The sequence below is a fragment of the Nerophis lumbriciformis genome, linkage group LG09, assembly GCF_033978685.3.
Source record: "Nerophis lumbriciformis linkage group LG09, RoL_Nlum_v2.1, whole genome shotgun sequence".
In the NCBI taxonomy this organism is placed as follows: Eukaryota; Metazoa; Chordata; class Actinopteri; order Syngnathiformes; family Syngnathidae; genus Nerophis; species Nerophis lumbriciformis.
Window position 1 is genome coordinate 43,358,743 of NC_084556.2, and position 24,999 is coordinate 43,383,741.

At 39.9% G+C, this 24,999-nt stretch overlaps 1 protein-coding gene across 4 annotated transcripts in view; it reads right to left on the reverse strand.

Annotated features, from left to right (window-relative positions):
- camkk1a (calcium/calmodulin-dependent protein kinase kinase 1, alpha a) overlaps positions 1-24,999 on the reverse strand; it is a 179,688-nt gene that overhangs the window by 123,940 nt on the left and 30,749 nt on the right. For all 4 annotated transcript variants that reach the window (XR_009815477.1, XR_009815478.2, XM_061963124.1 and 1 more), the window contains exon 2: positions 6,327-6,733. Coding sequence is in view for 2 of the 4 variants with exons in the window: in XM_061963124.1 (XP_061819108.1) it covers positions 6,327-6,626 (300 nt within the window). In the remaining 2 variants the exon portion in view is untranslated. The remainder of the gene's footprint in view (positions 1-6,326; positions 6,734-24,999) is intronic.

Genomic DNA, 24,999 nt, shown 5'->3' on the forward strand with positions numbered 1-24,999 from the left:
TCTAGTTTCTTCAAAATAGCCACCCTTTGTTCCGATTACTGCTTTGCACACTCTTGGCATTCTCTCGATGAGCTTCAAGAGGTCACCTGAAATTGTTTTCCAATAGTCTTAAAGGAGTTCCCAGAGGTGTGTTTGGCACTTGTTGGCCCCTTTGCCTTCCCTCTGCGGTCCAGCTCACCCCAAACCATCTCGATTTCTCAAAGTAATGATGGCCATTCGTTTTTCTTTAGTTAGCTGATTGGTTCTTGCCATAATATGAATTTTATCAGTTGTCCAATAGGGCTGTCGACTGTGTAGTAACCTGACTTCTGCACAACCAACTGATGGTCCCAACCCCATTCATAAAGCAATAAATTGCACTAATAAACCCTGATAAGGCACACCTGTGAAGTGAAAACCATTTCAGGTGGCTACCTCCTGATGCTCATCGAGAAAATGCCAAGAGAGTACAAAGCGGTAATCAGAGCAAAGGGTGGCTATTTTGAAGAAACTAGAATATAAAATATGTTTTCAGTTATTTCACCTTTTTTGTTGAGTACATAACTCCACATGTGTTCATTCATAGTTTTGATGGCTTCAGTAACAATCTCCAATTATCCATGAAATAGTCATGAAAATAAAGAAAAGGCATTGAATGAGGTGTGTCCAAACTTTTGGCCCGTACTGTGGTCAAAGGTTTACATACACTTGTAAAGAACATGTCATGGCTGTCTTGAGTTTCCAATAATTTCTACAACTCTAATTTTTTTTGTGATAAAGTGATTGGAGCACATACTTGTTGGTCACAAAAAACATTCATGAGGTTTGGTTCTTTTATTAATTTATTATGGGTCTACTGAAAATGTGACCAAATCTGCTGTGTCAAAAGTATACATACAGCAATGTTAATATTTGGTTACTTGTCCCTTGGCAAGTTTCACTGCAATAAGGCACCTTTGGTAGCCATCCACAAGCTTCTGATTTAATTTTTTGACCACTCCTTTTGACAAAATTGGAGCAGTTCAGCTAAATGTGTTGGTTTTCTGACATGGACTTGTTTCTTCAGCATTGTCCACACGTTTAAGTCAGGACTTTGGGAAGGCAATTCTGAAACCTTAACGATTTAGCCATTCCTTTAGCACTTTTGACGTGTGTTTGGAGTCATTGTACTGTTGGAACACCCAACTGCGCCCAAGACCCAACCTCAAAAAAACCAAAATAAAATGTAAACCAATTATTTCAATACTTTTTTGACCAAAAATCCACTTATTTGTGTGCTGAATCACGGATCCTTTTTATTGTAGGTGATGATGTCATGGCGCATGCGCAGTCCCTCATGCCTTCTGCTGCGAGCACGGCCGGGACACGCCTTTGCTCGCTCTGCCCACATCAAGGCCACGCCCCTGCTCGGCTGCAAGCGATCTGTAATGAGGCAGGCAGCATAAAGGCCAGCGGACCCGAGGATCCGGGCCGGAACGTAGTTAACTTCCCGTTAACTCTCTCTCTCTGTATTTTCCCAGTTCCCGTGTCGTATGTCCCTTGTGTCTTCCCGCAGTGCTTCCCGTGTCTCCCGTGATCGAGCTGTGTGCCTCGACTCCCCTTTCGACTTTGGACTTCCTCCCTCGATCCTCGACCCCCGGCTTGGACACGGACCTCGTTGCTCCTCTCCAGCCCCTGACCGCTTGCTTGCCCACGGACTGCCTTCTTGCCTTGCCCCCTTTGGTCTGGCGAAAGATTCACTCAACACTCACGGTAATACACTACAGTTAATTCCACACTAAGTCACACACCATACACACTCTTGGATTTCATCACACTCCATTCCTTTGTTGTTTAATTAATAATATTGTTTCGTTATTATTTATATGTATAGTATATATATAAATAAAACATAGAGCTTACTACGACCCCTTGTGGTCTGTGCCGTCTACACTCTAAATTCCGTCTAAATTTCAGGTTTTACTTTCAAGCGATGAAAAAATAGCTCTGGGCACCAAGCTGACTGCAATGTCCGGATATATGTCTCTTCCTTGGGGTAAAGAGAGAGGCAGAGCACGGAGGTCGCTCAACATAACACAAATGTATATTTCTACTGTCACCCCAGATTGACATGTCTGCTTTAGCTGTTTTAAATGAATGAATAAAGCTATACTTACATTTTAAAGTCGCTCTTTCCGCTCCGCATAGCGTTGCCATGTGGAAAATAATTTTCCGAGTTGAGCGTGCAAAGGATCTTGGTATATGAAAGGACGCGAAGTGTGCACGGATGCAACATTTCTGCTAATGGGAGAAAAGGACACATATGCCAGCCGGATTCAAAGGACGCTTGGAACTTTTTTAAATCGGTACAGCCTTTGTGCACCGCAATGACATCAGCACCCCACAAATGCGCACTGCAAAGGATGCAGCTAGTGAGTGATAAATGAGTGGTGAAATGGTAATATCAGAGGAAATAGAACAATGGTGAAAACGCATGGAAGGCATCTCTGTGAGAGTCAGAGCAGCGCCACAGGCTTGAAACAGAAATGTGTTCACAGGGTGGGAGGACGAGGACGATAGAGGCAAGAATAGCCGGGAAAAAATCACAGTAGAAGATCATGTTTCAAGGCCACCAGGTAGAGAGCTTTAAAAAGAGATTGTATTATGTAGCAGAATACATAATGTGCTGCTTGTGCGGCAAACAACACCAGTGCTGAATTGTGTTGGAGGGTGCTGATAGTATGATGCTATAATGGTGTGATAGTATGATGGTGTGATAATATGATAGTATGATAGTGTAATGGTGTGTTAGTATGATGGTGTGATAATATGATAGTATGATGCTGTAATGGTGTGATAGTATGATGGTTGAATATATGATAGTACGATGCTGTAATGGTGTGATAGCATGATGGTGTGAATATATGATACTATGATGCTGTAATGGTGTGATAGTATGATGGTGTGAATATATGATAGTATGATGCTATAACGGTGTGATGGTATGATGGTGTGATCAGAGTTTGGGGAGTTTATCCAAAAATTGTACTCAAGAGGACCGTTACTTTAAAATAATATGACTCAAGTAAAAGTAAAAAGTAGTCATCAAAATAATTACTTGAGAAAGAGTAAGTAAGTATTGCATGAAAAAACTACTCAAGTATTTAGTAACTTGTGAGTAACTTTTGATTTATTTAGTAGTCATTTGTAATGGTTCTTGAACTACAACCGAAGTCGTGTGTGTGTGTGTGTGTGTGTGTGTGTGTGTGTGTGTGTGTGTGTGTGTGTGTGTGTGTGTGTGTGTGTGTGTGTGTGTGTGTGTGTGTGTGTAAAACATAAAAATCATATACAATTTATTGCAGCACGTTTTCTCTCGTTGGATGTCGAATTTTTGTAGGCTGAAATGTGAACAATTCTACAGACACAGATGACAGCACATTATATAAATGTTGTTTTACTTGCTTTAATGTGTTTAAATGACACCTATGGTTCTTAGGATCATCAGACACATACACAAATATCGCTTTTTCAGTCAATTGTTTTAGGAGGTGTCTGCTAACCAGTTGTCCCAAACAGTTGTCTTTTTTTTGAACATTCTGACACTTGTAAACAAGTACCGTATTACCTGCTACCCAAGAATGTACAACAATTGTTCTCAACAAAAGAAGGAAAATAAAATCTAAGAGAAAAATCCAATTCAAAACATTTGTAAGCACGTACGACACTTAAAACTTAGAATTCACTATAGAATGTGGAAATGGAAAAGGTGTAGGATAAAATAAGCCTTACTTCTTCCTACTCTGTTTTGGATATGTTGTAAGGAGAAATGAGAATTTGCAAGTTATATAAGGTGTCACATTGTAAATCATTGGCATCGTTAGGCATATTTTAGGGGTCCGAAACCGCCCTAAAATACTCTTAAGCCCCCCTAAATAATTTGGTGTAATTTATTTATTTATTTTTAACAGAGAAATGCAGAAAACAATTATAAAAATATGCAGGAATATGAGTGTGAATAAATAATAATATAAACTGTCATTATTCACTATGATTATAAATCATTTGAAGACCCTTTGTCAAATTTTATTAGCCAATCAAATCCGTTCCATCCTGCATTACTATACTAAAAAGCCAGTCCACGTTTTCGCTGTTACATTAGCAAGGCCGAGCCAGACTGCAGCAGTATTAAGACTATGTTCAGTGTGTTTACAACACTTCAGGGCAGAGTGTCCAAATCAGATTTGTTTTGTCAAACCTGATCTTTTTATATGTTCACATTACAAAAAAAATGTGTCCAGACTCAAATGTGAATGCAAACTGACCCGAATACAGACATTTCGTCATGACGTTGCACATCCTGTAGCAATTACGGAAGTAAACTCGGAAGTAGACATGCTTCAATTCTAGTCATCTCAGTACTGGCACATTTCTTGCAATTTCAAGGATTCTGTGCAATTAAAGTCAACATTTTCTGAACCGCTTAGAGGATTGTGAAAGAAGATTTTCCCCACAGTTTTGGGGAAATTTGCCTTTGTTGTCTGCTGTGAAAAGCTTGTTGGCGATCAGTGGTGGAACATTGATTGACGTGAGTTCCTAAAACATTATTTTCGCCTATTTCTGCTAAATTGTCAACTAAAATATTTTGTATCCATTAATTTCGGTGAATAATTATCATCATTATTCACCATTATGCGACCGCATAATAAGTCGCATCATAACACTATTTAATTGATTTGTAATATAAAACTCATAATAATAATGTCTATACTATTGCTGACAGAAAAAATAACATCCATACCGTATGATAAACAAATCACACTCAGCAGCTTTGCAGTATAGGTGTGCTACTTAAACATAATTGATGTAGTTTAATAGCCTTAGTGTTATTTTACAGTAGTGTTTTGGGGGATCTGAAGATTGGATGCACTGACAGACTCATAGTCAAAAAGGAGTTTATGGCTGTTTTTTATCTTCATGTTTATAGTTTTCACCATAAATGGCAGGTTATCGCTATCAGCCACCCACAGTGTTCTGAAAATTACCTTTGTAAAGTACTTTTATAAAATACTTTCAATTACTTTACCAAAAAGTAATTGAATTACTAACATAATTACTCTTTAATAAATGCAATTAATTACTAGGGAAAATAATTTATACAGAACTTAAAAAAAAAGACAAAAAAGAAACGTAAAATATATGACATATGCATTTGGGAGATGTTAAATATAAGAAACCAGTGTGTGGAGTTTGTGTTGTCCTATGTTTGGACCATCTCTTGTTTACTAAATATGACTGAAGCTTTCTTACACTTACACTTTCAACCATTTAGATAAAATCAGTGTTTGTTTTGTAATTCTAATACAGTGCCGAAAGTTGTGTGCAAAAAGATCTTGCAAGTGCAACAAATTTAACACATTAACGAACCCCCAGGGGGCTAAGCCAATCCTGTTCTTCAAACCTATAGTGACGCCCCTGTTCTAAATGTATGCATGAAAAAATAAATTGATGCCATACCATACAATACACGGACATGACAATTACTTGATGTTACTTGAAAGTTATTGAGTTCATTGTTCATTGTATGTTTAATCAATTGACTTATTGACTAGCCTAGCTGGTGTTACAGGAAGAAACCTTGGAACCTTTTTACACCTTTCGGCTTAAAAAGACTGTCTTTGCAAATATGAAGGTGCTATAAAGAAATTAAATAGAACATAATAATGGAAAAAAATATAATGTAATATTATAATGGGAAGACATATACAATATAATAATTGAGAGAAATATGTGTATTATACACACAAAAAAGGTACTACGAGTGCAATGTTTTTTCCAATTTTGGTCAGGTTTCCTTAAAACTTTATTGATGTTTGACATGCAGCTAATACATCTGGCAAAATATTACGAAACAATGATTGATTTTATATTATGCAGTGATTCCTGACCACAGTGCCGCGACACACTAGTGTCATCAGGTGAGCGTCAGGAAATGATCCAGTTTCACTTACAGCCGGAAAATGATCATTTATTCATAAATGTAATTGATCATCGATTCATGGCAGTGACATACAGTAAGAGGCAGAACAATGAAATCCATCCATCCACCCATTTTCTATTGCTTGTCCCTTTTGGGGTCGCGGGGGGTGCTGGAGCCTATTTCAGCTGCATTCGGGCGGAAGGCGGCGTACACCCTGGACAAGTCGCCACTCATTACAGGGCCAACACAGATAGACAGACAACATTCACACTCATATTCACACACTAGGGCCAATTTAGTGTTGCCAATGAACCTATCCCCAGGTGCATGTTTTTGGCGGTGGGAATTAAATCCTTCAGTTAAAAATAAATCAACCTGTTTAAACCCTTACCTGAGAATCGGATATGGACACACGTTTAGACTCCACTGTCGGCCTTTGAGCTACCCGGGGGGAGATGTGTGTGTAGCCCCCTGCAGAGGACAGGTAAGTGCCTCGTTCCTGCAGCGAGGACTTCCTTCCGGTCAACTGAGGCTGTGATGGCTGAGGCTTGTCCAGCTGAGCTCCTCCATTTCTCAGAGAACTGCTGAGGTCTTTTGTAGCCATGGCAGCCATGATGTCGGTGAGACTACTGGTTTGTTCCTCAGATGTGGACTCCAGCTTCTCTAAAGTGGGCTCGCTGCTCACCGCCATGGCGGGAAGAGAGGTAGGCTCAGGGAAGATGGCAGGGAGAGCAAAGTTAGCCACCCAAAAGCTCCAACTTGAAGTGTACCCACTGGTTGTTCTGCAATTAACTTGCGCTGTAAAGCCAAAGAAAAGAGGAAACAGGCGAGGTAATCAATAATTAGACAGTAAAATGGACATCACAATTTCATAATGTTTTCAATCTATCGTATTTTTCGGACTATAAGTCGCAGTTTTTTTCATGGTTTGGCCGGGCTCCAGTGCGATTTATATATGTTTTTTTCCTTCTTCATTATGCATTTTCAGCAGGTGCGACTTATACTCCGAAAAATACGGTAATTCTGTCCTTTCTGACTATACTACACCACTAGTACTCTGAATTATACTGGCACACAGATAACATATCGTTTTTGGTTTAAAAAATATATTTTCTTTATTCATCTTATACAGCTTATGCAATGTATCAAGGGACAGTGGTTTATAAAATACGAGTAGCTCCTACAAAACAAAGTGGAGGTTTATATGAGGAAAAAGGACAGAGAAGCTGAAGTTTTTTACAACAAAGTTGTGAAGAAAAGTAATATTTAAATTGATTTGCTTTTGTTTGATGGTAAACATGTTCTATATTCTTATGTAGAAAATGCATTTGCTATAAAGGTCACATGTCTCTATCTACCTGACATTACAAAATCACCCTCATCTTCTTTGTGTCAAAGCTCAAAATTTTTTTTTTTTTTACTTTATCCAATTGTAATCGGAAACTATACAATTGGTTTCCGACTTTCCACAGTATTATGATGAAAAATTAAAAACTAATAACAACTTTAATTTAATTTAATTGATATATGTTTTCTCAGGACAATCAATCGATCGCAACTGGACTGTTTTTCTAAGAAAACGTTTCGCCTTCTATCCAAGTAGGCTTCATCAGTTCATGCTCATAGACTTAGATTGGTCAGATGTAGTCTCACGTACCAAAACCCCAAATATTTATACTCCAACACCAGGTGGTGTGCCTGGGCAAAAAAGTTTCCGTCCTATCGTAGTGAGAAAAACAACTATTGAGATGCAATCCTACTGTCAGTTCTCGAAGAAACAAGAACAGAGTGGATGAGGAAGGAAAAGGTAACTGACACAAACATCTTGTCATTCCATATGTATTAGGTCTATCTGAGAAAGTCAGAATCATTTTTAACCAACACAACATGCCAGTTTACACTCTCAGGCAACACCCTGAGAGAGAGACTGGTGCATCCTAAAGACCAGACACCCTACACCCACAAAAACAATCTGGTGTATGCTATCCAGTGTAATGATGAATGCACTGATTCATATATTGGGGAAACAAAACAACCACAAAGCCGACGCATGGCACAGCATAGACGAGCAAACACTTCAGACCAAAACTCAGCTGTCTACCTGCACCTCAAGGAGAAACAGCATTCCTTTGAGGACCAAAATTTACCGATTCTGGACAGGGAGGACGGATGGTACAAAAGAGGAGTGAGGGGAGCCATTTATGCCAAGGTTGAATAACCATCCCTGAACAGACGAGGTGTCTCCCACTGTCCTTTCTACCTGTCCTTAAAGACTCTGCAATTTAGCCTCCAACTGGGGTTGTCCCAGCACCAATATTTTGCAACATGTGCCAAAATGTATTTCGATACTTTTGATACTTTTAAAAATAACAAAAAAAAAATGTTACGATACGTTCAACATATGGTTCTTATCACACTCAAAGAACAATTTTAGAAGATTGAAATACAAATTAAAAGGCACTAAACACATTGGGCTTTTATTGTTGCACTCAAAGAACAATTTCCAATTTTAAAGGTTACATTGAGCCTGCCATAATCTAGGATTAGGTTAGAATAGAACAGAAAGCTTCATTGACATTCTGCTTTATGACTTACGGTTGCCACTTTTGGTCTACGCTTTAAGACAAATACAATCATTAGTAAATACTAAAAACAATACTATGGCTGAAACTGAACAGATTAGACATGTAGCAGATAAAACACACATTGTTAAAGATAAAACACAAATTCTCGCAATTTGATACAAATTTCAGTCATTTCACTTGCATTAGTTTACACCAGTGGTTCTTAACCTTGTTGGAGGTAACCGAACCCCACCAGTTTCATATGCACATTCACCGAACCCTTCTTTAGTGAAAAATAAAATGTTTTTTTTTTTTTCAAATTCAAGACAAAGTTATATGTTTTTGGTAACACTTTAGTATGGGAAACATATTCTAAGTAACAAAGACTTAATTAAGAGTTATTTGGTTAGGGTTAAAGTGAGAGGGTTAGGGTTAGGGTTAGGGTTAGGGTTATAATAAGGCCATGCCGAATAAGGCATTAATAAGTACTTAAAGGGGAACATTATCACCAGACCTACTGTATGTAAGCGTCAATATATACCTTGATGTTGCAGAAAAAAGACCATATATTTTTTAAACCGATTTCCGAACCCTAAATGGGTGAATTTTGGCGAATTAAACGCCTTTCTATTATTCGCTCTCGGAGCGATGACGTCACAACGTGACGTCACATCGGGAAGCAATCCGCCATTTTCTCAAACACATTACAAACACAGAGTCAAATCAGCTCTGTTATTTTCCGTTTTTTCGACTGTTTTCCGTACCTTGGAGACATCATGCCTCGTCGGTGTGTTGTCGGAGGGTGTAACAACACGAACAGGGACGGATTCAAGTTGCACCAGTGGCCCTAAGATGCGAAAGTGGCAAGAAATTGGACGTTTGTTCCGCACACTTTACCGACGAAAGCTATGCTACGACAGAGATGGCAAGAATGTGTGGATATCCTGCGACACTCAAATCAGATGCATTTCCAACGATAAAGTCAAAGAAATCTGCCGCCAGACCCCCATTGAATCTGCCGGAGTGTGTGAGCAATTCAGGGACAAAGGACCTCGGTAGCACGGCAAGCAATGGCGGCAGTTTGTTCCCGCAGACGAGCGAGCTAAACCCCCTGGATGTCTTGGCTCACACCGTCCCTTATGCCACCGAAGATGATCAAGAGAAGAATATCGACCCTAGCTTCCCTGGCCTGCTGACATCAACTCCAAAACTGGACAGATCAGCTTTCAGGAAAAGAGCGCGGATGAGGGTATGTCTACAGAATATATTAATTGATGAAAATTGGGCTGTCTGCACTCTCAAAGTGCATGTTGTTGCCAAATGTATTTAATATGCTGTAAACCTAGTTCATAGTTGTTAGTTTCCTTTAATGCCAAACAAACACATACCAATCGTTGGTTAGAAGGCGATCGCCGAATTCGTCCTCGCTTTCTCCCGTGTCGCTGGCTGTCGTGTCGTTTTCGTCGGATTCGCTTGCATACGGTTCAAACCGATATGGCTCAATAGCTTCAGTTTCTTCTTCAATTTCGTTTTCGCTACCTGCCTCCACACTACAACCATCCGTTTCAATACATGCGTAATCTGTTGAATCGCTTAAGCCGCTGAAATCCGAGTCTGAATCCGAGCTAATGTCGCTATTGCTTGCTGTTCTATGCGCCATGTTTGTTTGTGTTGGCATCACTATGTGACGTCACAGGAAAATGGACGGGTGTATATAACGATGGTTAAAATCAGGCACTTTGAAGCTTTTTTTAGGGATATTGCGTGATGGGTAAAATTTTGAAAAAAACTTCGAAAAATAAAATAAGCCACTGGGAACTGATTTTTAATGGTTTTAACCCTTCTGAAATTGTGATAAAGTTCCCCTTTAATAATGACTAGTTAAGAGCCAACATGTTAGTAATTTGCATGTTAATAAGCAACTAATTAATGGTGAATATGTTCCCCATACTAAAGTGTTACCATGTTTTTTTACTGGTGCACAAAATGAACCGTGCATGAACATCACCTTGTTCAAAAAACAAAACCAACACGGTGTCTAAACTCACAACAAATTACACACCTGCAAATCAGTCTGACTTCTGCTGTTGCCGTATCCATAATACGCAGATAGGGAGAAGTTTTTATTTACACGATGAGTCGGGTGGGTCTTGACCTCCGCCGAACCCCTGAGCCCGACTCACCGAACCCCTAGGGTTCGATCGAACCCAGGTTAAGAACCACTGGTTTACACTATGTGCAGGCATCATGCCAAACAGCTTTGAGAGCATTTACGTATCTGTGCACAGCTGGGAGCTAGGTCACTTTATTACCTGTCGATCTGACTGCTTGTTATGTAATTGTTTAGCTAGGTGGTAAGGTGGTAATACTTTAATCGTGCCACATTTTATGAGGCAGGTTTTAATCAAGCGCTTGCGGTGCGCACAGCTGCGTTCCAAAGTGTTCCTTTGAACACTTGAATAATGAACTGGAAATCTCATAAAAATATACAACATAAAGTGAGAAGAAATACGTCAATACTGAATAAAGCAAACTATGTTCTGGACAAAAAATCCCTCCAAATTCTCTACTGCTCACCAGTGTTAGCATATCTGACTTATTGTGCGAAAATATAGAGAAATAAGAACAAAAACTTATTTACTTACCATGTTACAAAAAAACAAGATGAGTTGGAATAATACATAATGAGTGATGTATACAGTGAATACAAATACATTGAAGGCAGCCACCACAGTTGACATACTTCACAAAAAAGTCATAATTTATCTGTAAATGTTGGTCCAAAGCTAATGAAGATTTTGGCAAAATGAGGTAATAAGTAATTTTTTTGGTCCTTCTGTGTATTTTTTTTACGTTTGTTGCGCTGTCGGGTGTGTGTCAGAGTGCCTGCTGGTCAGGAATGTAGCAACAGAGTGCATCAAATACGACCGCAAAGTTATACTTTCACAAAATAAAAGCATGTTTTATTGAAAGTTTATGAGCTGGAGTATGTTTAGAACTATATATATATATATATATATATATATATATATATATATATATACATACATACATACATACATACATACAGGTAAAAGCCAGTAAATTAGAATATTTTGAAAAACTTGATTTATTTCAGTAATTGCATTCAAAAGGTGTAACTTGTACATTATATTTATTCATTGCACACAGACTGATGCATTCAAATGTTTATTTCATTTAATTTTGATGATTTGAAGTGGCAACAAATGAAAATCCAAAATTCCGTGTGTCACAAAATTAGAATATTACTTAAGGCTAATACAAAAAAGGGATTTTTAGAAATGTTGGCCAACTGAAAAGTATGAAAATGAAAAATATGAGCTTGTACAATACTCAATACTTGGTTGGAGCTCCTTTTGCCTCAATTACTGCGTTAATGCGGCGTGGCATGGAGTCGATGAGTTTCTGGCACTGCTCAGGTGTTATGAGAGCCCGGGTTGCTCTGATAGTGGCCTTCAAATCTTCTGCGTTTTTGGGTCTGGCATTCTGCATCTTCCTTTTCACAATACCCCACAGATTTTCTATGGGGCTAAGGTCAGGGGAGTTGGCGGGCCAATTTAGAACAGAAATACCATGGTCCGTAAACCAGGCACGGGTAGATTTTGCGCTGTGTGCAGGCGCCAAGTCCTGTTGGAACTTGAAATCTCCATCTCCATAAAGCAGGTCAGCAGCAGGAAGCATGAAGTGCTCTAAAACTTGCTGGTAGACGGCTGCGTTGACCCTGGATCTCAGGAAACAGAGTGGACCGACACCAGCAGATGACATGGCACCCCAAACCATCACTGATGGTGGAAACTTTACACTAGACTTCAGGCAACGTGGATCCTGTGCCTCTCCTGTCTTCCTCCAGACTCTGGGACCTCGGTTTCCAAAGGAAATGCAAAATTTGCATGGTTGGGTGATGGTTTGGGGTGCCATGTCATCTGCTGGTGTTGGTCCACTCTGTTTCCTGAGATCCAGGGTCAACGCAGCCGTCTACCAGCAAGTTTTAGAGCACTTCATGCTTCCTGCTGCTGACCTGCTCTATGGAGATGGAGATTTCAAGTTCCAACAGGACTTGGCGCCTGCACACAGCGCAAAATCTACCCGTGCCTGGTTTACGGACCATGGTATTTCTGTTCTAAATTGGCCCGCCAACTCCCCTGACTTTAGCCCCATAGAAAATATGTGGGGTATTGTGAAAAGGAAGATGCAGAATGCCAGACCCAAAAACGCAGAAGAGTTGAAGGCCACTATCAGAGCAACCTGGGCTCTCATAACACTTGAGCAGTGCCAGAAACTCATCGACTCCATGCCACGCCGCATTAACGCAGTAATTGAGGCAAAAGGAGCTCCAACCAAGTATTGAGTATTGTACATGCTCATATTTTTCATTTTCATACTTTTCAGTTGGCCAACATTTCTAAAAATCCCTTTTTTGTATTAGCCTTAAGTAATATTCTAATTTTGTGACACACGGAATTTTGGATTTTCATTTGTTGCCACTTCAAATCATCAAAATTAAATGAAATAAACATTTGAATGCATCAGTCTGTGTGCAATGAATAAATATAATGTACAAGTTACACCTTTTGAATGCAATTACTGAAATAAATCAAGTTTTTCAAAATATTCTAATTTACTGGCTTTTACCTGTATGTATGTGTATATATATATATATATATATATATATATATATATATATATATATATATATATATATATACATATATATGTATGTATATATATATGTATGTATATATGTATATATATATATATATATATATACATATATATGTATGTATATATATGTATATATATATATATATATATATATATATATATATATATATATATATATATATATATATATACATATATATATATATATAGACGTATTATGTTGGTTTATTTCGTCAGAAAAACTAATGCCAAAACAATAGCAATTGCATGCATGCGGGCACAGTCGCACACGTACTTGGTAGCAGTCATGGCGCCTGTTGTTTAGTTGGCCATATTCTCTTGGCACTGTACACGACTCTGAGTAGGTGCTTGTTGCGTTTGTCTCTTTCAGAGAGGAAGCCAGCATTGTTTAAACTGTATTGATAGACGCAAACAGCAATGCTAGTGTTAATGTGTCAGCTATTCAGCAAAAATAAAAGCAAAGAAAATATTTGAATGCGCTACTGAATGAATTAATCAATGTGGCTACCCAGATGGAGGCTTATATATCCAAACTCAAAATCCTCTCCAAACTGGTCTTTCAGACAAAACTGGTGATCATCTATTTTCCAACAAAGTATGTTTTCCTCGAGAAGTACAAGCACATATAAATAAAAGAAAGGCCCAAATTTTTTTGTAATTTTATACTTTTTATCAGGGCCGGCCTTCTCAGGCGGCCGAATGGGGTGCCATCCTTTGGTGGGGGCGCCAAATTGCAGAATGTAAAAAAATAAATTAATACAATTAAAGAAAAATAATATTAATAACAATAAAAATATGTAAATAAAATGTTTGTATAATGTGCTCTATGTACACTTAATTGTAACGTTTTCTTTATAAAAAAAATAAAAAATAATAATTTATATATATATATATATATATATATATATATATATATACATATATATATATATATATATATATATATATATATATATATATATATATATACACACAGGTTGTCCCAAATAAATGTATATACACTTTAAATAATTGTAAACTAGGTCTTTATCATAATTCATTAAATTTTCAACATATAAAATATTTTACAAACTTAATTTTATTGTTTTGTCATCGCCTGTTCTCAAACTGATGTCTGTTCTGGTCCAGACACTGTCGACAACATGACGCGATGGAATAGCACACATCATGAAACAATTCCCTTGGTATTTGCATGCACGTTCAATGGTTGCTCTCAATTCAATGACTGTTGCAGGTCTCATTGTGTAAACCTTGTCTTTTAGGTATTTCCATAAAAAGAAGTCGAGTGGTGTGAGGTCTGGTGAACTTGGAGGGTATTCAACAAAATCCCTCCGTCCAATTCACTTGTTTGGCAAGATCCCATCAAGGAAGGATCTAACATCGCGATGGTAGTGTGGAGGCGTCCCATCTTGCTGAAAATAAAACTCCTCTTCTTCAAAATGTTCTCTAATGCTTGGCTGTTGCAGAAAGTTCAAGTAAACATCACACCACTAGACTTCTTTTTATGGGGATACCTAAAAGACAAGGTTTACACAACGAGACATGCAACAGTCATTTAATTGAGAGCAACCATTGAATATGAATGCATGCAAATACCAGGGGAATTGTTTCATGATGTGTGCTATTCCATCGCTTCGTGCTGTCGGCAGTGTCTGGACCAGAACGGACATCAGTTTGAGAACAATACAATGATGTTTGTAAATTCTTGTACATGTTGAAAATTAAACAAATTATAATAAACACCTAATTTAATATACATAAGCTCAGTTGGGTGAATCTCTGAAGTAAACAGAAAGTAAATAAGCAATATTTGTAAAGCATAAAATTCAGAAATGCTTGGATGGTGAAAAAGTCGGTAACCCAAACCTAAACTGTATTTACTGTAAGCTCAGCCATTGGCTCATTTGGCTGCAATGTATGCTATTTTTTAATGAAATAATGGATGCTATTTTGCGATGCGTTGCAATCAGCCATGGCAGGCAAATGGAGAGGCTGCTACAGAGGAGGCGGTGGGACTGTGTTCAGCTGAGCTGTCACGTCGAGGTCGCATGTTTGTGCGCGGATCGTTTTCCCAGGATACAGACAGAAACTCCAGAGAGGGTGCAGGTGAGACAATGATTTATTCTAATAAATCAGGCAGGAAATGCAGATATTAACAGAAAAGTGCGCTGCTAGCACAGGAAGCTATGGCGAAGCTTAGCACAGGAACAAGAATCAAAAGAATGCATCACAAACGTAAATGTTGCATGAAGCAAATAAGACAGTCAGACTGAGTGTGGCAAAAAACAGGAATAAGTAGCTCTCTGATAAGTGCCCGGGGGCAGGTGAGCGTCCCAAACACGAATCAGAAGCAGGTGAAACTAATCAGCACCCATGGTAACCAAAATTACACAAACCCAAGGGTGCTGAAAACAGAAGTGAGGGAGTCAAAAACTAAAATACAACATGATCCGGGCAACGGATCACGACGTGAGCCTCACCGTGAAGAAACATGTAAGTTCTTCAGTTTTGGAATATGCTTGCAGGGCAATTTCTTCCCATTATCTATGTTTTCTTTATCAATATTTAATAATATGAATTTAATGTTTGAAAAAAGTACTTTCGAGTTATAATGCATGCAGAGATGACATTTGTGCCATTTTATGTTTTACACTAAAGCAGGGGTCGCCCACCAGTCGATCTTTGAGAGCCTCCCGGTTGATCGTGAAAAAATTAGAAAAAAAAGCATTAATATGACATCAGTGACACCCCCCAGAGAATTACCAACACACCCGCCATCAGGCAAGCATTTTAACACCTGAACACGCCCGCAGGCCTCGCATCTCCCTCGAGCGTGACCGCGCGCGACATCCGCTTGTCTCCCAAACGTGCATCGCATGACGTGCTCATAAATCATTGAGCTGCAACAATGCATTAAGGCTGACTGTCGCAAAGCATCAAACATTTTGTAGCATCCAATATCAAACAACCATCATCGCTCGTCTGCGACAAGAACTAAAAAGACCAAAGATAGTCGTTGAACATTGCTCTAAAGTACGGATTTTGTGTTGATTTATTGTGCATACAAAACTAAAAATTGATTTGTGCAAATGCAGTAATATATGATGAAACAAAGCAGCAGCTAAAGGACTTCCCCGTGTATCCCCTCTTTTCTTACGCTGGATAAATCCTCCAATATATATGTATATATATGTATTAGGGATGTCCGATAATGGCTTTTTGCCGATATTCCGATATTGTCCAACTCTTAATCACCGATACCGATATCAACCGATACCGATATATACAGTCGTGGAATTAACACATTATTTTGCCTAATTTGGACAACCAGGTATGGTGAAGATAAGGTCCATTTAAAAAAAAAACAATGAAATAAGATAAATGAATTAAAAACATTTTCTTGAATAAAAAAGAAAGTAAAACAATATAAAAACAGTTACATAGAAAATAGTAATTGATGAAAATGAGTAAAATTAACTGTTAAAGGTTAGTACTATTAGTGGACCAGCAGCACGCACAATCATGTGTGCTTACGGACTGTATCCCTTGCAGACTGTATTGATATATATTAATATATAATGTAGGAACCAGACTATTAATAACAGAAAGAACAACCCTTTTGTGCGAATGAGTGTGAATGAGTGTAAATGGAGGAGGGAGGTTTTGGGGTTGGTGCACTAGCTGTAAGTGTATCTTGTGTTTTTTATGTTGATTTAATAAAAATAAAAAAATAAAAAATAAAATAAAAAAAACGATACCGATAATAATAAAAAAAAAACATACCGATAATTTCCGATATTACATTTATCGGCCGATAATATCGGCAGGCCGATATTATCGGACATCTCTAATATATATAGATATATACTGCACATATATATATATATATATATATATATATATATATATATATATATATATATATATATATATATATACATACATACATACATACATACATACATACGTACATACATATACATCTATAGTTGTAAATTGACCAAATTGAAGAAGAAAAAAAAACATGACAAAAATATGTTTTCTCTCAGCACATACTGGAGCTGTGTACCATTTGTCTGTCACATAATGACATCAAACTAAGACCTTCAGTGACTTGTTTTTTTTTTGTTTTTTTTTACAGTTTATTACTTTTTAAAGAAATTATTTGACATTCTGTCATCATTATTAATATTAGTATTAGTTTGAATCGATTTTTGGCAGTAACAAAGTGGTTGTTTGGTTACATTTGAGCTCTTCTACAAGTAAACAGTACAGTAGGTACTTGATTGAGTTTTATGTAATGTTCATAAGGGTATTCTAGTAAAATATAGAGAAATAAGATGTGCAAATATAAAAAAACAAATTTGGAATAATTTTTGGGCAGCAGCAAAGTGGTCATTTGGTTAGATTTTAGCTCTAAAATGGTATTTCAACAAAAGTCCTTGACTTTGATCTATGTAATGCTCAAAAGGGTATTCTAGTGCATTATGCAGAGATGTGTAAATAATTAAAAAAACATACTTGGAATGCATTTTTGGCAGCAGAAAAGTGATTGTTTGGGTAGTTTTTAGCTTTGTAAAGGTATTTCAACAAGTAAACAGTACAGTGGGTACTTATTTGTGTTATATTTGATGCTCATAAGGGTATTCTAATAAAATGTACAGAAATGAGATGTGTCAATATCAAAATATTACTTGGAATAAATTTGTCATTTTGTCAAGCAATAATACATTTAATGAAAATTGTAATTAAATGAATAAATCCAAAGACTTTATAAATATTTATTATGTGCATGAAGAAATAAGATTTACAATTGTATGCATCTTCCAAACAAGAAAGAGGTTTTATCACATCAACATCGGACTAACAGTCCTTTAAATCTCATTAACACCACAAAAAATTTCATTTTTCGGACACGGTAAAGGCTTAAATATTGTCAAGCACATAGCGTTACAATAACCATGAAGATAAAGTGTTTGTCTTACACATAGTAATCCGCTGTGGACAGACGAAGCCAAGCAACGCAGGTTTAGCAAGCGGTGCGAGCTCCCGCGAAGGGAATCATCACCGGTTCTAACATAAGACAACCATGTGACTGACGTCCAATATGTAACAATAAGATGAACAAATATACTACAGTACTAAGACTATATGGCTATAAACAGTTAGCTTCTACAGCAGGGGTGCCCAAAGTGCGGCACAGGGGCCATCTGTACAGGCCTGTAACTTGTTTGTCATTGGCCCTACGTACATTACAAAAAACACCAGCAAATATTGGGAAAACAGCATGAAAGGATTATAAGTGTGCCCTATGGTACGAAAAATACGGTATATATTTGACACAGGGGTAGGATCGTGGGCTTGAAAATGTTGGTGACCACTGCGCTAGAGCATCTATTCAGACAGCAAGCAGCAGCAGCATGTTTGCTGGTGAGAGACAGAATGTAGATCCAGGTGAGTGTTTACTATTTGTAACAGCCTGTAGTAACAATCATTTTTCAGTTAAAAAGTATACAACATATATGCTCAACAGTAATACATCTAAATCAATATCAAACTCATTTTTGCCACTATCATTTTTAAATACGCTCAAGACATGTGAAATAGCTGTCTTACCTTGGCTGCATTAAAATGAGTGCTTAGAGGTGTTTTGTTACTAATAACATCATGCTGCAGGAGAAAATAATAGATATTAATAATGGATATTAGCTTGCATGCTCATAAACTAGCTTTCAGTGCTGTTATATGGCCTGTTTAGCAATAGATAAGTATAGTTACTATAACTATATTACTGGAATAGGAAGTAAGAGTACATATATTATGGGTTGCACCCTATAATTGTATTACACTCAAGTATATCATATATACTTTGCTTATATACTTTGATATATAATTATAGTATATCATTATATACACACATTATAACAGACCTGGCAGGCCCAAACGCATTGTGAGGGTTTGATGGGAACGCCTGGCAGAGTCTCCTGTCAGAGAGAGTTTCAATTCCCACCTCCAGAAGAACTTTGAACATGTCACGAGGGAGGTGCTGGACATTGAGTCCGAGTGGACAATGTTCCGTACCTCTATTGTCGAGGCGGCCGATTGGAGCTGTGGCCGCAAGGTAGTTGGTGCCTGTCGTGGCGGTAATCCTAGAACCCGTTGGTGGACGCCGGCGGTGAGGGATGCCGTCAGGCTGAAGAAGGAGTCCTATCGGGTTCTTTTGGCTCATGGGACTCCTGAGGCAGCAGACAGGTACCGACAGGCCAAGCGGTGTGCGGCTTCAGCGGTCGCGGAGGCAAAAACTCGGACATGGGAGGAGTTCGGGGAGGCCATGGAAAAAGACTTCCGGACGGTTTCGAAGCAATTCTGGACCACCATCCGCCGCCTCAGGAAGGGGAAGCAGTGCAGTGTCAACACCGTGTATGGTGGGGATGGTGCTCTGCTGACCTCAACTGCGGATGTTGTGGATCGGTGGAGGGAATACTTCGAAGACCTCCTCAATCCTACCAGCACGTCTTCCTATAAGGAAGCAGGGCCTGGGTAATCTGTGGTGGGCTCTCCTATTTCTGGGGCTGAGGTTGCCGAGGTAGTTAAAAAGCTCCTCGGTGGCAAGGCCCCGGGGGTGGATGAGATCCGCCCGGAGTTCCTTAAGGCTCTGGATGTTGTGGGGCTGTCTTGGTTGACAAGACTCTGCAACATCGCGTGGACATCGGGGGCGGTACCTCTGGATTGGCAGACCGGGGTGGTGGTTCCTCTCTTTAAGAAGGGGAACCGGAGGGTGTGTTCCAACTATCGTGGGATCACACTCCTCAGCCTTCCCGGTAAGGTCTATTCAGGTGTACTGGAGAGGAGGCTACGCCGAATAGTCGAACCTCGGATTCAGGAGGAACAGCAGGGTCCTTGAGGGTGCATGGGAGTTTGCCCAACCAGTCTACATGTGCTTTGTGGACTTGGAGAAGGCATTCGACCGTGTACCCCGGGAAGTCCTGTGGGGAGTGCTCAGAGAGAATGGGGTAACGGACTGTCTTATTGTGGCAGTTCGCTCCCTGTATAATCAGTGTCAGAGCTTGGTCCGCATTGCCGGCAGTAAGTCGGACACGTTTCCAGTGAGGGTTGGACTCCGCCAAGGCTGCCCTTTGTCACCGATTCTGTTCATAACCTTTATGGACAGAATTTCTAGGCGCAGTCAGGGCGTTGAGGGGATCTGGTTTGGTGGCTGCAGGATTAGGTCACTGCTATTTGCAGATGATGTGGTCCTGATGGCTTCCTCCGGCCAAGATCTTCAGCTCTCACTGGATCGGTTCGCAGCCGAGTGTGAAGCGACTGGGATGGGAATCAGCACCAAGTCCGAGTCCATGGTTCTCTCCCGGAAAAGGGTGGAGTGCCATCTCCGGGTTGGGGAGGAGATCTTGCCCCAAGGGGAGGAGTTCAAGTACCTCGGAGTCTTGTTCACGAGTGGGGGAAGAGTGGATCGTGAGATCGACAGGCGGATCGGTGCGGCGTCTTCAGTAATGCGGACGCTGTATCGATCCGTTGTGGTGAAGAAGGAGCTGAGCCGGAAGGCAAAGCTCTCGATTTACCGGTCGATCTACGTTCCCATCCTCACCTATGGTCATGAGCTTTGGGTCATGACCGAAAGGACAAGATCACGGGTACAAGCGGCCGAAATGAGTTTCCTCCACCGAGTGGCGGGGCTCTCCCTTAGAGATAGGGTGAGAAGCTCTGTCATTCGGGGGGAGCTCAAAGTAAAGCCGCTGCTCCTCCACATCGAGAGGAGCCAGATGAGGTGGTTCGGGCATCTGGTCAGGATGCCACCCGAACGCCTCCCTAGGAAGGTGTTTCGGGCACGTCCGACCGGTAGGAGGCCACGGGGAAGACCCAGGACACGCTGGGAAGACTATCTCTCCCGGCTGGCCTGGGAACGCCTCGGGATCCCCCGGGAGGAGCTGGACGAAGTGGCTGGGGAGAGGGAAGTCTGGGCTTCCCTGCTTAAGCTGCTGCCCCCGCGACACGACCTCGGATAAGCGGAAGAAGATGGATGGATGGATGGATTATAACAGAGTCAAAATTACAAATATTGGTTTTGGAATTGAACTAAAATCATCATAAGCTTTTCAATACATCGACATATATATTTCAAAGTTGTTCCGTGAGTGTGTTTAATTTTCTTACAGAATAATGAAACAGTAGCAGCAGACTCAATGTTATACTCCAACAAGCTGAAGACACCCTCAGCTTCAACAGAGGCCTGTGAATCTATCAAAGCTGCCCCCATTGATCCTGTTGATTGGCAAAACCCTTTGACTGACACACTAAGAACTGAATTACTTAGCTGAGGACCTTATGAGGTAAACTTAGACTTCACATTCCCTAAAAGAGATGATGGAAGAAGTTCCCATCACCACTACTTTCAAATACATTTAGTGAATGGACAGAAAATTAAGAGAACGTGGCTAATGTATTTCCCCAATTTTTCCCCCATGCCATTTTCACTACATTTGTAAGTGTTATTTTATCCTAAATGACTTATTTATGTATTGAGATTGCATTTTTTGTCTTGACATGTCAAATAAATAATGACTAACTGTGTAATGCTGCATATAGACTTTTATCTGGGGATGGGGGGGGGGGGGGTAAACTTTTCTCGAGAGGCGGGGACACTAGAGTGATTATTTTTTGTTGTCGTTATCATCTAATAAGTAATATATATTATACACAAATATTTGAAGTTTAGAAAATAGGTAATTGCCTCACGTGGTATTAATGTCACTGTCGTGCATAAACATGCTTTATTTTGTATTAATTTTTTATGATTTTAGAGGTTTTTGATTTGCCCAGCATTGGTCTAACATCATTTCTCAGCTGGTTTGGCAGTGGGACCTCTATCAGCAATTAATGACATGCAACAAAACAAATCAGTTATACACACAATGTAAAATATTTCAAGTTTGATGATTATAGTTTCTAGCTAACAAAAATACCAAGTCCAGTATCTAAGTAAGTAAGAAATAATGTCTACTATCATTGCTGCTTCACGCTCTAATAAGAAAAATAACTGCAAAAACTCCCTGAGCCTTTGATTGGCCTCTTTGTCTTAATTGAAAGGATATCGAAGAAGTTTTGCACAAAATTTGAAATTTATTGTCGGCTCACAAATAATCGACTTAAAACTGTGAATCAGTTCTTACTGTTCAAAGAAAAGAGCCGTTCAAAAGACTGTATTTATTCATAAACGTCTGCTAATGGGAAAAGACCAATGACTCAAAGAAAATCAGTCGAGAATCTCTGGCTTTTGTCTCAAACACAATCATTGTTTGCTTTTATAAAGATGAAAAAGAACAATCAAGTGGGAAAAAATCAATGAAAGAAAATTGATCCGTGCGTCCATTGTCAGCTTTGAGAGGCATGTCTGAAAGTGAAGTACTTTCAGCCGCACTAGTTCAGTAATGCTAAATGTTTTGTTGGAATGCATTAGTGAACCACTTTCACTTCCATTAGTGTGAGCCAGCATTAACTTGCACACAAAAGACCCAAGGTCAGAAATAATAAAAAGTTTGATTTGCAAAGGCTGAGGAACAGAATCACACCTTGATATTTCACTCAGAACCAGTCTTCATCGAGTGGCTTTGTGTTTTCTTCTTCTATTCTCCTTAACACAGAGAAAAGAGCAGGCCCAGCGTTCTTATATATAATATAATATGCAATAATATACAGTCCAAACAGGGACAGTGGACTAGCTGGGAAAACCTGGAGCATCGTAAACTCACATGGAAGGATCTTTGGGAAATGGAAGGGAGCCAAATCAGCTTCATCATCAGAGCCACCTACAATTTTCTTCCCACACTCAAGAACTTAAATCAATGGTTTGGAGAAGATCCTTCTTGTACACTCTGTCAAACCCCTGTAACACTCAGTCACATCCTCACCGGCTGCAAAATATAAAATACATAATAAATAAATGATAAATGGGTTATACTTGTATAGCGCTTTTCTACCTTCAAGGTACTCAAAGCGCTTTGACAGTATTTCCACATTCACCCATTCACACACCCATTCACACACTGATGGCGGGAGCTGCCATGCAAGGCGCTAACCAGCAGCCATCAGGAGCGAGGGGTGAAGTGTCTTGCCCAAGGACACAACGGACGTGACTAGGAAGGTAGAAGGTGGGGATTGAACCCCAGTAACCAGCAACCCTCCGATTGCTGGCACGGCCACTCTACCAACTTCGCCACGCCGTTTGTCTCAAGGCCGCTACACCTGGAGGTACAACCAGGTCCTAGACAACTAGCAATCACCCTGGAAGAAAGGAGAAATACCAACAAGGCCCTCCCTCCCCCAATTCCTAGTCACTCAGTCACCACTCCGTTCGTAAGAGCAGGACAACTCCCAGCAAAACCATCTGCAAGAGTGGAGGCAACCCTTCTGGACTCTGCCCAGGACTGGAAAATGCAGGTTGACTTAGACCAGAAGCTCATCTTCCCACCTGAGATCATTACAACCAGCTTCAGGCCGGACCTGGTCTTGTGGTCAACCTCCCAGAAGACTGTGTTTGTTGTTGAATTAACTGTGCCATGGTAAGCAGCAGTTGGTGAAGCTTATGAGCGCAAACAACTGAGATATGCGGAAATAGCAGCCGAGGCAGAGCAGCGCGGCTGGCGTGCCTGAGTGCTTCCAGTTGAAGTCGGGTGCAGAGGCTTTGTTGCCACCTTCACAACCAAGCTTCTGAAAAGAATGGGAGTGAGAGGTCAGGCCTTCCGGCGGGCTGTCAAATCGCTGCCGAACGAAGTAGCAGATGGATATGGCTCAAGAGAAAGGACATCTAGGGGTAAAGGCAGAGGGTGGCACACCTGGGACGCCAGATGTCGCCGTTGAGCCCTCCGTAGGTGTCGTGGGCCTATTAACGAAACACCAATTGGGTGCCCACCTGAAGACCCCAGTGACGCTTTTGCCCCTAACCCCCACCCCCATCCCCCCCACTCAATACTAAGTGCTAATCAATCTGAGGGATTGTACTATCTAGTCCTATGAGCTCAACATATAATATATTAGGGCTGTCAAAATTAACTTGTTAACTAATGTGATCAAAAGAATATAGCACTAATCATCAATGGTAAAAGGGTTATACTTTTCTACCTTTAAGGTACTCAAAAGGCTTTGACACTATTTCCACATTCACCCATTCATACACACATTCACACACTGATGGCGGGAGCTGCCCTGCAAGGCCCTAACCACGACCCATCAGGAGCAAGGGTGAAGTGTCAACGGACGTGACTAGGATGGCAGAAGCTGGGGATCGATGGCAGAAGGTTGCTGGCACGGCCGCTCGACCCACAGAGCCACGCCATACACTTAGATTAATTATGCAATTTATTTTGACAGTAGAAACTATTTTTCCCTAGCCACTATGCGGTCAGTGATCAGATCAGTGCATACATTACAAAAATTAGTCAGGAGACTCCGACTGGTGTGCTCGCTGGCAAATTTCACCCCAAAATACAACCTAAAAAAACTTTAGCTGAAACTTTTACCAAATTTTGTGCAAGAAAAACATTTCAAATTGTTCCCGTATGACATTCTGGCAATAAATTAGAATTTTCTTTCTTTACAAATATCAGGGTCTTTGCTTAACTTAATTTTAATTATGCAAGACTAATGTGATTCATCTGATTTTCAAAAAAAAAAATCATTTGACAGCCCGAAATATAATAACATCCATCCATCCATTTTCTACCGCTTATTCCCTTCGGGATCGCGGGGGGTGCTGGAGCCTATCTCAGCTACAATCGGGCG